We start from the raw sequence: 15,120 nt of genomic DNA on the forward strand, positions 1-15,120 counted from the left end.
ATTAATATCAAATAAACTATTTAAAAGTTTTTTTTTTTTGTTACAATTTTTTTAATTAAATTTTTTTATTATAATTTAATTTTGGTTTAATAACGAAGTAATTTATTTTGGTTTATCAATATAATTTTTATAAAGATAATGCTTATGTTAGTACTCAATGATTATCCTACTTATAGTTTAAATTTTTAATATTTAAACTAAGATGTTTATTCTGTATATGATTATTTTTATCTACAGTTAGTTATACGAATTGAAAATGGAGCTTTAATAAGTTGTATTTACGTACAGTTTACTTGTAATCTTAAATTTTAAGTAATATATATTAATAAACAATATTTCATATATAAAAAATAGTTTTTATCAAATGTTTTATAATATAGTATAGATTATAATCTGGTAAATAACTAATATCATGGTTTTTTATTGGTGAAAAAATACAATAAAAAATTGTTTATTTCTCATAGTAATCATTTTTGGAAAATTTCCAAATTTAAAGATTTTCACACTTTTTTTCCATTTTGAAGAAAGTTTTTGAGAATAAATTGATTTAAAATTTTGCCATAAATCATCATTTTATCTATTTTGGATAATTTGCTGGAGATTCTCTAAAATTTGAAGATTTTTAGAGCATCTCCAACAAATGATCCAAAATGAAGAGATGGTAGATTTGAAGCAAAATTTTACTCCAAGAGATTATCTAAAATGGAGAAAGTAAAGGGTTTGAAGTTATCCATAATAAAAAATGATTACAATAAGAGAGAAACAAATTTTTTTAATTATATTTCCACAAATAAAAAACTTTGATATAAAATATTTATAAGAGGGAACAATATTTTATTACGTATAAAAAAATTTAATAAATAATTAATTTAAAATATTTAAATATAAAAATCTGTTGAATGTAAACATAATTTTTTAAAGGATTTTAAGTTTTGATTTTTGATTTTAATAATTTTTTAATTTTTTTTACACACTTTCATGCTTTTTTTCGTTTTGGATAATTTTAAAATAAAATTTTATTATTTTTTTAATTTGGGAAATTATATATGAAAGATAAATGGAATCAGTAATTTTTTTTATTTTTTAATTTGAAAAACACTGACAAAATATTTTTTATTTTTAATTAAAATAATTTTTATCAATAGTTTCTTGTAAATGTAAGTAGTTTTTAGTATATATTTGTTTCATTTTATAGATGTGAGTATTTTTATGGTTTAAAAAATGTTTAGGAACTTAAACATTTAAAATATGAAAGTCCATTGTTTTTTTTTGAACCTTTTTACATTATTTTACAATATTAACCAGTTTCATAGGTTATAAAAATGTATATAACATGTTTTAGAGGTTCAAAAAATTATTTAACAAGTTTTAAAATATCCAAAAACTTATTTATTCCAAAAATTTAGGTTTTTTTAGAATTTATCCTTTCAAAATTTATGTTTCATTCAACACCGTAGATTCTTTAGCACAATATTTGAAAATTAGGAAAATTAATTATTGTATATCTTAAAAATTAAAAATAATTGTGTCGGATTATGGGAAACGATGTCGTATTAAGTCAGGGGATCAGCCTTCAAAATTTGAAATCTCCATTCCCTCGTTTTCTGTCTGTTCTCTAAAATCAGGAAAACGTTATCTCCCAAGTCCCAACTGAAAAACAAAAACTAGGGTTCTTCCATGTCAGGAGGATCACCAATATTATCAAACTGGTTTTGAAGTTATACTTGTTGTTTCAGCTTGAATTTGTTGAATTTCTTCGCAGGACGATGGGTTGTTTCTTTGGATGTTTTCGTGTCAGAGACGACCGTTGTCCTCCAGTTACTCTTCTCTCTCAACCAATCGATTCAAACCCCAAGGTAAGGTTTGAAGGTAAAGATGATAGAAGGTTGTGGAATTTTGTTTTTGACTTTTCGTTTTATCCTTCATTCAGGATCCTGTCGCATCTGTGGGTAGAAATCGTTTATCGTCCTTGCTACTTTCTGAAGGTGAGCTCATCAGCGCTCTTACTTTCATAGTTTTTCATGAATATCGAACTAATTGTTCGTGTTTAGAGTGAATTCCGCTACTCTCATTCAAAACCGATTTTATGTTTCTGATTTTGTTCTATTTCCTGGCTGCACGATAGATGTTTGAGAAATTGCTTCACGGAATATGGATTTATTTGCAGATTATATTTGTTAAAATGTATGTTCACGTTTCAGCTGAAGATAGAGATATATCGCCTTGTAAGGACAGAAAAGGTGGTGTTCTAGGATCTGCTGTCCCTGATGTTTATTCGAACGAGCTGAAGGCTGAGGTAATTATTTTATGTTATTGTCTTCTACATTGAACTCTCAGCTGCAAATGGTGTTGGTAATGAATATGATCAATTAGAAGTCACAACTCAAAGGGCGTTGGGTCACAATAAACTGTAACTTTTAAGAAGCATGATGCACAAGTTTTAACTTATTTGTCCAAGTAAGATGAGCTTTCGTTTCATGCTCTTATTTTTCTTTTTTTCTCTTGAAGGAACTTGATCTTTCATTTGCTTTTTAGAATTTGTCCACTACTAGTGCTTGTGCAAATTCTCATTTCAATTGCATATTTTTTTTTCTTTCTGACAACTCTTGGTTTAAGTGACTTACTTGCCTTCTGTTTCATTTTATAAGATGGATTTTTTGCTAACTAATCAGATCTACTCTTCTCTCTGTGCCCATTTCTAAGACCCAAGAAAAACAAGAAGACAAAAACTTAGAGTCTTAGGGGCTGTTCGGTAACGGCTTATTGAGCCATATAACCGATATGGCTGATTCGCACAGCCATACCTTTGTGTTCGGTAAGAGCTTAATCGGTCAAATAGGGGCAGATTCGCTCAGCTAATATACCACACTCCTATCCACTCAGCCATTACTTTTCCCCAACTACCCCTCTCCCGAAACACACCGACCATTGTTCTCCAGGTTCGGTTGCTCGTTGAATCCTCCATCTCACACAGCTTCAATTACTCGTGCTCACACAGCTTCGATAGAGATAGGGAGTTCGGCTAGAGAGAGATCGGTGAGACAAGCTGTTAATATATATATATATATATATATATAGAGAGAGAGAGAGAGGGGGGGGGGTGGAAGGTTCAAACGAGAACGCTAACTATTTAAGAAAACAAGAAAAAAGTCGTTAATATACAAAATCACATGTGATTTTACATTAACGTCAAAAAAATAGAAGCATGCGACTTTTGCCGTAACCAAGTTGCGCCGAATCATGTATGATCTTATATGTGAATCATATATGATTTTGTACATTAACAACTTTTTTCTTGTTTTCTTAAATAGTTGGCTTCTCGTTTGGATCTGCTTCTCTCTCTATGTGTGTGTGTATATATGAGACTTCTTTTAAGAACCATGCAATTTGTAGAATCTGTGTGATCCGATATAAACCATAAATCCAAATTAGAAAGTTAATAATTTTGGTGAATTTTGATTAAAAATTGAAGTAAAAATGATTATAGATATTTTATAAATATTCTTTAAGCTCTTACCGATTAATGAGTGCCTAAATAACTGAACAGAAGTGGGTGCTTATATCATTTTAGTGTACAGATGTCCAAGTTAGTTCCTTGTCAAGTTTTAGTCTTAGGATTTTAGATGCTATAAAAAAATGAAATACCTCTTTAGCTTAATAGATAGAACATTGCATGCCAATTTGCTTTTTACTAAATCTGTATTTATAAATTATATGATGGAAAAGGAGTGTAGGCAGTTGATGCTCAAACTTTTAACAATAACCAACTTCAGGCTCTGCTTTGACCGACCATCTAAGTAGAAATTGTAATTCTACAGGCTAAATTTCTCAAAGCGTGTGGTACTTTACCATGTACTCCTGCTGAAATTCGGAAACTGAAAGATTCAGAACCTCACAATGGAGATGCAGAATCTTCAACATTTCATTCATGGCTTCAAGCTGCTAGTATTGAAAAGCTCAAACTAGAGAAGCAACCTGATCAGCAGCCTTCTCCAATCAAACTCTTTGAAGAATGGGGGAATGGATCAGATTCTTCTTCACATTCACCGGACAGGTAATTCCTATTTGAGCAATAATTGAAAAGTTGGTTTGCTGGCTTTGTGTAGCCTTGTCAATTGACATTCACTCAAATTATGGTCAGTTTCTGATTTTGGAAACGGCTACAAATGCCAGTCATCCTTAAAACGTAGATATATACTACGATAAACTTCACTCTTCTATTTTTAGTATGAGAGGTATGCTTGTGACAATCAGAAAGGTGACTTTTGGTGTTTATGATTGTGTTCTATAGTTGTGTGACAGTGCAAATTAGAGAAAGGCTCTATACCAACTCTGCTGGAGGCTATGGAGTTGGAGATAATGTAAAACTTGTTGACGTGCATGCTACTCAGGAACAGAATCCTACAGCTTCATTTACTCCTCTGGTTGCAAGCACGCAGTGCAGAAACAAATCTGTTCGATTTGATCGCGAGATAGATGCATCTTCATTTTCAACAAGTTGTTTGTCTGAAGTTACTTGCCAAGAACCAAAGCCATATGGATCACCAGATGATTACAGTGTTTCAAAACCTTCACCTTACCCTACCCCTCTCAGTTTAACTGATGATATGCAAACCCCTGGCACTGTCTTCCCTTCATATTTACATAATAAGGCAATTGGGAAGAATCCAAGGATCAGATCTCAGTATGTGTACCCTGTGCTAAACCCTGTGGAAAATGCAGCTCAGTTGAGGAAACTGACGGAAGAAAGTCTTAGTTCTGACGATTGCTCCATTCAATTGAAAGAACATCTTGATCTTGCTGACAAAGAAAATCCACGGTCACAAGTGGAAAGCGAAGCAGCTGCAGCTGACAAAGAGTTGACCGTGGATACTAGTTTGTCATCATGGCTACCACCAAAGCAGGCCCATCAAGGGCGCAACAACCGTTTATTTCTTCCCAATTCTCAGGGTCTCCCTGACTTTGGCAAAACTCCTGGGGATAGGCCTATACTGGGGATGGTTGCAGCCCACTGGAATGCTGATGAAGCCGCTTCTTTTGCACCCAAGTGGTGGGATGGCAATGGAATCCCTAATTCAACTAACAAGTATAAAGAGGTAAAGCTTGTTCATTTTCTAGATCTTTTGTAGTGTTAAACAATAACATAAACAATGTGAGACTTAATATTTGCATTTGATTTTGTTATGCAGGATCAGAAAGTTAGTTGGCATGCTACACCATTTGAGGAAAGATTAGAGAAGGCTTTATATGAGGATAAACTTGTTGCCGAGAGGTAAGAGATACTTTGTTCTAGGTCTTTTATTTTATTTTAGAATCAAAGATATACATCTGCTATATAGACTAGTTTTCAAAGAGTGTAGTTAAATTATATTAATAAAGCTTAAATGCACATAGTACAAGACAACCAACGCCCTCAAATATAAAACCCTAAAGTAACCCCTGAAATATTAATTTTAGATGCATATATTTGCAAAAAGTGCACATGCATAGGAATCTTATATCTTTACCACTCTTGATTAGGTTGAGTACATATGGAATTTGTCCTACTTGCCAGATTTAGGATCGGTCTAAGTCCTTTGGAGGCTTTCTCAAAATGTTTGCTGCAACCCTATGTCTAGAACACCCTGAATGACATCATAAAAAGGTCATATACGTACCAACTAAAATATACACAAACATTCTGCCTCAATGTGTTGGGTATGCTCATGAAGCATTTGATTCTTGGCAATGTATTTAGGTAATTTTTCTTAGCACATATCTAGCAAACATAACTCCTGTGCTAAATGATTTAGGCATGTCAAATCACAAGAAGTTTGTACCTAACGAGGACAAAGATCCAATATTTCAAAGAGGAACATCATGTTCTTGTTTCTTTAGATACAAGATATTCACCAAGAAGTACATAATACCAAGTTACGAGCCTCGAAACATATTCGACATCTTGCATGGCTAGCGTAAGAATGAACTAGAACTTGAATGCCTTCATGTGTATATTAAGGACATGTGATTGAGAACCATTGTGACACCTCTATATGGTTCTACATCCCTGTGACTAGTATGAAATATAGTCAAGTGACTCACTGCAATTATAAGAAAAGGAAATATTGTACCCCTCACATGACATAGTTTAACTTTATGAGTAATCTCCTATACCTCAAGGAGATCACCAAAATTACATCTGGGATTATTAGGCACAATTTATGGGGATTTGGCATATTTCGAAAGTGTTCACTTTGAAGTATATTATATTTATATATGGCAGATTCTCAATCACCCTCCTAACATTCAGTGATGTGTGAACCCTTGACCTCCTGGAAGGCTGAGCCCTACTAGTAACCTAGGTACCATGGGGCTAATGACCCTTTGGTGTATTTCCAAAGTGTTCGAGTTACAAGTTCATGAAACACTGATTTTTCTACTATTTTTTGTTGCTGTCTGTGATGTTATGCCCAGACATCAACACAGTGAGCTCCTTCATGATCTTGGAATAGAAAATATCTTTAAACAAAGAAGAAAAGAGCAATTAGCTAGGTGTTGTGCTCACAGAATACTTGTGATCATAGAGCTGGGGAAGGAAATGCCTTAAATGAACCTCATCCCATTCCTTAGATACATAATACCATCCACCTTGCTGATGAAAAGACCCATGGCATGAGGGATCATGTTATTCTTGTTTTCCATGAATTGAGAGCTCAGAGATGCTTAGAAGCAACATTCACACATCACATTTTGAACTGAAACATGCCATGATTCAGATGCTACAAACCATTGGCCGGTTCAGTGGATTGCCATTTGCATCTATGGTCTTTCATGGAAGTAGGGTCCGTTCACCAAACGCTTACCGAGTGTCACTTATCTTACCGGGTGAGCATGGTAAGGACCAAGCAACTTACTCGGTAAGAGGCATAGCAAGGACCAAAAATCTTGTGCGGTAAGCGAACGAAAAGATTTTTACCTGGTGAGCACTCACCGGGTAAAAGACACTTACCAACATCCATTTTTTATGGCCTATTTCCTGATAAGGTATGTGAAGGTGGTGACTCTTGCTCATAAGCCCTTACCCGGTAAGCATTTGATAAACGGCCCTTGGTGATGCATTTAATGGGAAATCTCCAAAAACAACCAACAAATTCGTTTTTTGAGCAAATAAGTCCCTGAACCTTGTTTTGAACAAATAAATCCCTGTATTTACTGAAATTGAACAAACCAGTCTTTCGACCTATAAATGACCGGAAACCGGTATTGTGGTAAAATCATTATTACATTGTTGATAAGATTAAAGAAAAAAAAAAAGATGGCATGATTCATAAAATTTATTACTGCTCTGCGACAACCGCTCTCACTATTAACGGCCACAATAGCGTTCTATGCCATCTTGTTTCTTCTTTAACTTCAAAAACCACAATAATAATGACTTTTACCATAATAACTGGTTCCGGTCATTTTTATAATGCCAGAAAAACCATTTTGTTTGATTTCAAGGATTTATTTGTTCAAAAGAAAAAAATCCATAAACTCAATCACTCAAATATAAAAGTCGATTCGACAACCTTTTATAATGTTAATTTTTTGTAGAAAGTTTGTGGTTAAAGAGTTAACCGAAAGATTCCTGCTAAACAGAAAGCAACTAGGAAAGGTGCCACTCCCACCTATAGACTTGGACGAGAAAGAGGATCGTAGTCGGCTGCAACCTTCGACGAATCTGGTTTCGTTCTGATCCACAATGCGGTTGCCAAGTTCTGTATGAAGATATATTTGTAAGTACTTGTTGAGATCTCCATAAATTCATGGATTTTCAACAATATGGATTCGTTTCAAGTGATTAAATGTTTGAACGTTTGGTTTTTTGTTGTGCAAGAAACGGTATCGTTTGCAAGAACAAAACATCTAGACAAAATATGTAAATATAAATGCAAAGGAAACTTGTAACTTTCCTTTGGCTTTTTTTTTTTATGAATGATGAAGATGAATGCATGAAGTTTGAAACATCGGTAACTCGATTAGTAATGCAGCGTTGATGCGGCATTTCGGGTGACAATTTGTACCAAACTAAAGCAGTCAACCTGTGTACCAACTGTACGATTAAAATGGTACTAATTACTGTCGGTTGTAGAGTAATGAATCAAGTATGCAAACTTGGTTAGTATATAGTATTTGGAAGTTGGTATCATGGTAGTACTATAATTTTTTTTGATTAACCTGAATATCCAACCCACTATGCGAGCCGACTAATCCCAGAGTGACCATCTGCTTTGCAGATAGCCCGGAGTCACCACATTTGAACCTCCGTGATCACAAAAAGATTTTTATTTCTCCTTGGATTTGAACTTGGGACTTCCTAGTACTTTTGATTTTTGGAGTCAAGATTAAACCAATCAGAMACTACCTTTGTGGTTATGGTAGTACTATAATTAGTTATTAGTTTTTGGTAAAAGTCCAAAAAAAACTCAAGAAACTTTTTCATTTTGAATGATTTAGTCCCTAAATAATTTTTTTGAATAAAAAACTATTAAAATTTCTTATTTTTAATGATTAAGTCTTTGAACAATTTTTTTGGATGAAAACCATTAAACTTTCACATTTTCAATGATCAAGACCCTGATTTTCAAAAATAAAAATAAAAATAAATCATTGGACTGTTACTAGTCGGTTAATATAACTTTTTTTGGGTTAAAAGAATGTAGGTAATCAATTTTTAAAAGTGTCATAGTTTATTTATTAAAAAATGTTCAAGGACTCAATCATTCAAAATGAGAAGGTTTAATTGTTTTTTCATTAAAAAAAATAGTTTAGGGTTAAACCATTCAAATTGAAAAAGTTTTTTTTTTTTTTTGAACCTTTCTCTTAGTTTTTATATTTTTTATGTATTAAATATTATAAATTTAATTATTTTGTTGAATGTTTGTGAGTTTTATTTTTTTACTATGAAAAATCTTTAAACATCGTGCGTTACCTCTAAACTCAAAATTTGACTAAAATGACAATGTCATAATTAACCTTTGAAGTTGGTATAAAACTGGTATTAACATGTAGCAACCAAATTTTTTATAGTTGTTTAGTACTCATTATAAGATTTTACATACTAATTATAATTGGTTGATGCATGGTATTGAAGAAAAACCTTGATACCATACAAGGTTCTAAACGGCATACGACGTGGTGTGATGGAGATGTCAAGTCTTAGGATGTTTTCCAAGACATCAGTTATGGCAGCGAATTTATATACTGTGTATTATATATAGGGAGTTTCAAACGTGTGAATCAAACAAGTTCCTAAATTTACGTTCATCCCCATTTGATAGCCGCATTTTTTCAAAATAAACAAAATCAAAACAACCTTCTAGGAGTTGGTTTTAAATTGAAGTAGATTATTTTTACGATTTCAAAATGTAGACCATCCAGATGTTATGGGCCAGAACAAACCGATTGATTAGGGCTGATGTAGGGTTCGTAAAAATGACACGGCTTGTATTTGAAACCCCTTCTATATGTTTTATACTCACTTATTCATGATTGATTTTTTACAGTTACAATTTGCAAGATTAATCCAGATATAATCTGAGACACCTTTGAAAAAAATAATAACTAAAAATAAGACCCTAAAAATATTAAAAAAATCTAATAAAGCCTAAAAAATAGCAAGCATCAAGTCATGGGGTGCCAAGGGCTTAAATTAAGACCTCTTTGTTAACAAGTTAACATATGATTGTTTTGGTAGTGACGGAGTGTTTGAGATTGCTTATTTGAAATAACTTATGTTTTTTTACAAAAACACTTATCAACTTATTATAAGTTAGAATGATTTAACTTTTTTACAAACTTCTTATTATCGGTTTGACATCGATATAAACCGTTTATCCAAACACTCAAAAATACTTATTACCGATGTTACATCGAAATAAGTCTTGTTTTCATAAGCAATCCGAAACACCCCTGAAAAACGAAGATAGCCCTACCGATTAAAAACAACCCAAACACAAATTAAACCAAACACCCACAGGGTTGTCGACAAGCTGAGGCGCGTCCATGGTTGCGGTGGGGAGAACACCTTGAATGGTTGCGGTGGGGAGAACACCTTTTCTCAAGTTTCATGTACAAGTCATAATGCATAAGGTACAATTTATCGTCTTTTCCTATCCAGACTCCGGCGGTCCTATTTTCCGGCGAAAGCTCCCAAACTGAATGACGGTACTCTCGCACACTCACCCTCATCGTCATCCTCACACTTGGTCTATAATTTCATTAACAGTCTCAACTTTCAAGTATGATCTGTTGAGGTTGACTGCTCACTGCTTCTTAAACGAAAATCAAAGTTAAACGCGAAACTCCAAAAGTTTGGTTTCCACAATTAACCCTCTCGGTTGATCAGCAAATCCAACAAGTAAGTTATGGTTCTTCTTTTCTGAAAGAAAATTAGGGATACTTTCGCATATATACACACATACATAATGTCAGTGTCTATATATGTGTTGTGTTTGGGTGGGAAGGAGAGTCATGGGTGGGTCACCTTTAACTCTCCTTCTCAGACGATGTTCGCCGTCTATATATGTACACATACTGTGTTGTCTATATGAATATGAGTGTTTGCAAGAAGTGGTTCGACAGATTGAACCAATTTTGCTTAATACATATACGCATTTAAAATATTTGAAAGGTGTGTTTGCAATATGTTTATAAAAAAAAATTAATGCCTGTTTGGAATTTGTGAATGAATACATGGTTAATTTGCAATGCTGTATAAGAAACCAAGCCAAAATCATGTCTTTCCCTCCACCACTCAGCATTCATTTCTCCTTTCTGATCAATGGAGGGCATAAGGATTAGTAATATATGTACAGGAACTTCTATCTGATCTGATGGTTGCTATTCTACTTTCTTGTTAAAAACTTAAAGGATCAATCTAGATAGCTTTTCTCATCTTATTGTGAACTTGCTTTTGAGAATTTGTTTTGTGATCGCCGTTAGCAGAACGTGTGAATACTTAACTGAATGGAAATATATGGCAAATAGTTGGGACAGAATAGGTCTATTTAATAGTTAGGAGTCAAACTGGTCTACTTTGTGCTTCATATACTGGTCATTTTCGAGTATGGTAGGTTCGTCACTTGGTTCTTTTCTGGTTGGTGGTAGAGGGGGATAATGGAATCTCAGGTTTTAAGTTTTACAGTCAGAAGGCACGACCATGAAATATATATGAAATTTTTAGGCACTAGATAGGGAGTGACAAAGGTCAAGTGATACTTGGATGTAGTGGTTTGTAAGACAAACCGCGATCTGTTATTGTGGATATTTCTTATTTCTCCAAATGGTTTCTTTCTATATGCAGTGTCCATATGATATATGGTCTAGCATTGTTTCATGCGTGTAGTGGTGTGGTCGTCTCTTATGAGTGGTGAAGGTTCTTTTGTTGTCTACCATGCAAAGGGGTGCCTGTGTTCAATAATTTTCTCTAGCCAGTGCATTACTTATTTTTACATTGTTGCAGACTTGCAGGTGTTCCATGCATATTTGGGGTCTTGAAACATAATGCATTCTTCGTACGCATGACATGTTGAGCAACCGCCAACCATAGACTTATTTAACAGTCAGTTTTCGTTTGGAATAAGTATTATTTTATATAGCTTACCTCTGAGGTTGTACGTAGAGATAGTAACCTTATTCCCTATTGATGAAAATTGAACATGACATCAGAATTACATGCTAGCATTGTTTGTATATGCATATGTAATTTGTGTGTGTGTTACGAAGGCTTCAATGCTAGCATGTAATTGTGAGGTCATGTTCAATTTTCATCTTCAGGAAAAAGGGTGACCTAAGAGCACCAAAACTCCTTGGCTTTCCATAGGTGAGGGAGGGAAGCTTATGTACACAACCTTTCCCTCCCATTTATTCAAAAGATCCTTTTTGTTTTGAAATAATATACCATTATACCTCTAAATTCTAAAGGGTGGTTCATTGATCTTTGTGTTCTGAATGCATCTAAAGGTCTTATCATTTTAGCAACCCATAGAAGATGAGGTTTCTTGACATTTAGACAATCCACTAAATATCGCTATCAGATAACCCTCTTGACTAAGAACTCGTGTACCCATTCCATAAGTGTCACATGCTACCCTCTTAACACCTCACAAAAATCAGGTTATACAGTGAATCGTACTTCCATATGTTCTTTTTCATCAGACTATGATCTTACGAACCATACTTGTCTTAAGGCCACCAATTAACCTCCATGACATATTTGGGGTTTTGACCCCTGAAAACATGTATTGTTTCCTTAAAAGTTTAGTTGTTGGAGTTTAGATACTCCTTATGTTCTAAATTTTTGCTTTTGATCATTGCAGGTCTTAATCTGTCAGTGTCAGCATGCTAGGCACCAGCTTTGGCCATTTCCACCCACCCCCCCTTGGGGGTTAACATGAGGAGCATCTGCTGTCGATTTCTCGAATACCTAGCTGGGTACGGTGTGGCATCTGGGTCGAGGCAAAAGATTATTCTCGTGTAAATGCGAGGCTTATTAGCCCTAAACAGGCATAATTCCATCTTTGCTAGCCAATCTTTCTATTACCCCAAAAGGTTCTACATCCCACACTCTTGTTTGAAGGATGTAAGCACTGTAAGTGAAGCTCTCAATTTGGCCGGAAGCTCAAAATCATCTGTTCTTGGAAGCCAAATTCATGGTCATATAGTCAAACTAGGTTTATCAAATGACATTTTTTCTCAAAACAATTCAATAAAGATGTATGCCAATTCTGGGGTGTTCGGTGATGCATGCAAACTTTTTGATGAAATGCCGAAGAGAAATCTTGTTTCTTGGACTCTGATCATATCTGGAGCAAATAAAAATGGCGAGTATGGGGTGGCTCTGGATTCATTTGTTTATATGATACGAACTGGGTATTTCCTGCCCAACGAGTTTGCTTTAGGTAGCATTATGAAAGCTTGTATCAGTATGGGAGCAATTGACTTCGGTCTCTGCATCCATTGTTTTTCCGTCAAGATTGGAATGGACAAAAACGATTTCGTAGCTAGTTCAATTCTGCACATGTATTCCAAATATGGAGGTATTGAAGCTTCTGAACAGTTCTTCAAGAGTCTGAATGGTTCAGATCTTGGTTGTTGGAATGCTATGGTTGGAGGCTATGCACAATGTGGATATGGCCTTGAAGCTGTGAATACTGTATCTTCTATGCACTCTAAAGGAGTCCTAATGGATGAATTCACCTTCATTCATGCTCTCAATGCGTGCTCAATTACATCTGAACTGGATTTCGGAAGTCAGATTCACGGTCTGATTGTTCGAAATGGTTTTGAATCGGCAATTACATTAACAAATTCATTGATAGATATGTATTTCAAAACTGGTGCGAATGATCATGCTTGGAAGCTTTTCGAAACAATGGAGGACAAAGATATGGCATCTTGGAATACCGTTTTAGCCGTTTCTTCTCAGATTGCAGGCGTAGAACAAGTTGTAAGTTTGTTCACTGATTTTATGTTCACGGGATTAAAGCCCAATAGGATAACGTTCTTAATCTTGTTCCGTATGTGTGGAGATCTTCTTGAAGTTGATTTAGGTCTGCAGTTTTATGGTCTTGCAATTCGGCTCGGATTAAATGGTAAGCCTCATGTCTCCAACTGTCTTATTAACATGTTCTGTAGATGCAGTGACAAAGAAACCGCACGCTTGATTTTCGATTCGTTGCCTTCAAGAAACGTCCAAAACTGGAACGAGATGATCCACGGGTATAACTGGAGTTCCGATCTCGAAGCTCTTAAGCTTTTCACCAATTTGTGGGGTTCGAGTGTCGAACCGGATGAGATCACCTTTTCTTGTGCTGTGGAAGCATGTTTCAAGACCGAAAATGTGCAAGTTGGTAGACAAGTTCACGGGATTATAATCAAATCCGGTTTCGCTTCCAACGGGTACATATGTAGTTCACTAATCCACGGTTATGCTAAATTCGGATTTCTGACCGATTCATACGCTTTCTTTGACGACAAAATGGATTTGGTCTCTTGGGGTGCTCTGATTTCGACATTGGTAGATCAAGGCTACACAAGAACAGCCATTGGGTTTCTCGATCGTCTTAAAGAAGATGGACAAAATCCCGATAAGTTCATTTTCGGTAGCGTTTTGAACGCTTGTGCTAGCATTGCGTCTCTCAACCTAACGAAATCCGTCCACGGACGAGTTTTCAGGATCGGGCTCGATACTGATGAACACGTTGCTAGCTCAATCATAGACGCCTACGGAAAAAGCGGCGATATCACGAGTGCCGCCATCGCTTTTCACCAGTCGTGCAGGTTTGCTGATGTAGCTCTTTTTAATACAATGATAATGGTGTACGCTACTCATGGACGTGTAACGGAAGCAATGGAAGTTTACGAGATGATGAAATCCGCGAACCTAAAGCCGACTCAATCCACATTCGTGTCAATTTTATCGGCTTGCAGTCATGTGGGTCTTGTTGATCTTGGCCGTACGTTATTCAGATCGATCTCATTAGATTACAAAATGGATCCGTCTCCAGATAACTATGGTTGTTTGGTTGATTTACTATCGAGAAATGGACATCTGGAAGAAGCCAAGAGTGTGATTGAGTCAATGCCGTTTCTAGCTTGGCCGGCTATATGGCGATCGTTTCTTAACGGATGTCGGATACATGGTAACGTAGAGCTCGGAAAAACGGGTGCGAAGAAGCTATTCGAGATGTTTCCGGAGACCAATGCAGGGTACGTGTTATTGTCGAAAATTTATTGTGAAGATGGTAACTGGGAAGATGGTTTAAAGGTGAGGAAGGAGATGGTTGATAAGGCAATCAGGAAAGACTTGGGATGTAGTTGGATTAATGTATAAAAGAAAAGGCCAAATTAAAAGCCCAATCTTTAGTCAGATGTGCAAAAGGCCCAAGCCCGGCCCGAAAAGCCCAAAGCCAAGGACCGGACCAGGCTTAAAAGACCGATTGGGTTAAGTTTTTTTTTTCTCTTTAAAAGCCGGATTCTTATTTTTTACTTATTGAAAACGGGCTTTGAAGGTCAGGGCCTTATACATACATCTTTGGTCGTTACCCTATCGAAATTATATGGGGTGGGAATCATAAAGTGAGGTACGAGGTTTGA

At 35.3% G+C, this 15,120-nt stretch overlaps 2 protein-coding genes across 3 annotated transcripts; both read left to right on the forward strand.

Moving 5' to 3' along the window:
* Positions 1 to 1,745: 1,745 nt before the first annotated feature.
* LOC112528545 (protein JASON-like) lies at positions 1,746 to 7,925 on the forward strand. Its single transcript, XM_025139569.1, has 7 exons — positions 1,746 to 1,856; positions 1,931 to 1,985; positions 2,202 to 2,296; positions 3,819 to 4,054; positions 4,292 to 5,096; positions 5,190 to 5,272; positions 7,621 to 7,925. The coding sequence occupies exons 1-7, from the start codon at positions 1,767 to 1,769 to the stop codon at positions 7,715 to 7,717; spliced, it is 1,461 nt and encodes a 486-aa protein (XP_024995337.1). The 5' UTR covers positions 1,746 to 1,766; the 3' UTR covers positions 7,718 to 7,925.
* Positions 7,926 to 10,060: 2,135 nt separating this feature from the next.
* Positions 10,061 to 14,883, forward strand: LOC112528268 (pentatricopeptide repeat-containing protein At3g09040, mitochondrial-like). Of its 2 annotated transcripts, XM_025139260.1 has the most exons (4): positions 10,061 to 10,188; positions 10,264 to 10,381; positions 11,486 to 11,584; positions 12,342 to 14,883. In XM_025139260.1, the coding sequence occupies exon 4, from the start codon at positions 12,503 to 12,505 to the stop codon at positions 14,855 to 14,857; it is 2,355 nt and encodes a 784-aa protein (XP_024995028.1). In that variant the 5' UTR covers positions 10,061 to 10,188; positions 10,264 to 10,381; positions 11,486 to 11,584; positions 12,342 to 12,502; the 3' UTR covers positions 14,858 to 14,883. The 2 variants fall into 2 exon arrangements, with proteins under 2 accessions (XP_024995028.1, XP_024995029.1); XM_025139261.1 differs by lacking the exon at positions 11,486 to 11,584 and having other exon boundaries at positions 10,061 to 10,381.
* The last annotated feature ends 237 nt before the right edge of the window (positions 14,884 to 15,120 follow it).

This window comes from Cynara cardunculus (genome assembly GCF_001531365.2).
Source record: "Cynara cardunculus var. scolymus isolate 2C chromosome LG 15, CcrdV1, whole genome shotgun sequence".
NCBI lineage: Eukaryota > Viridiplantae > Streptophyta > Magnoliopsida > Asterales > Asteraceae > Cynara > Cynara cardunculus.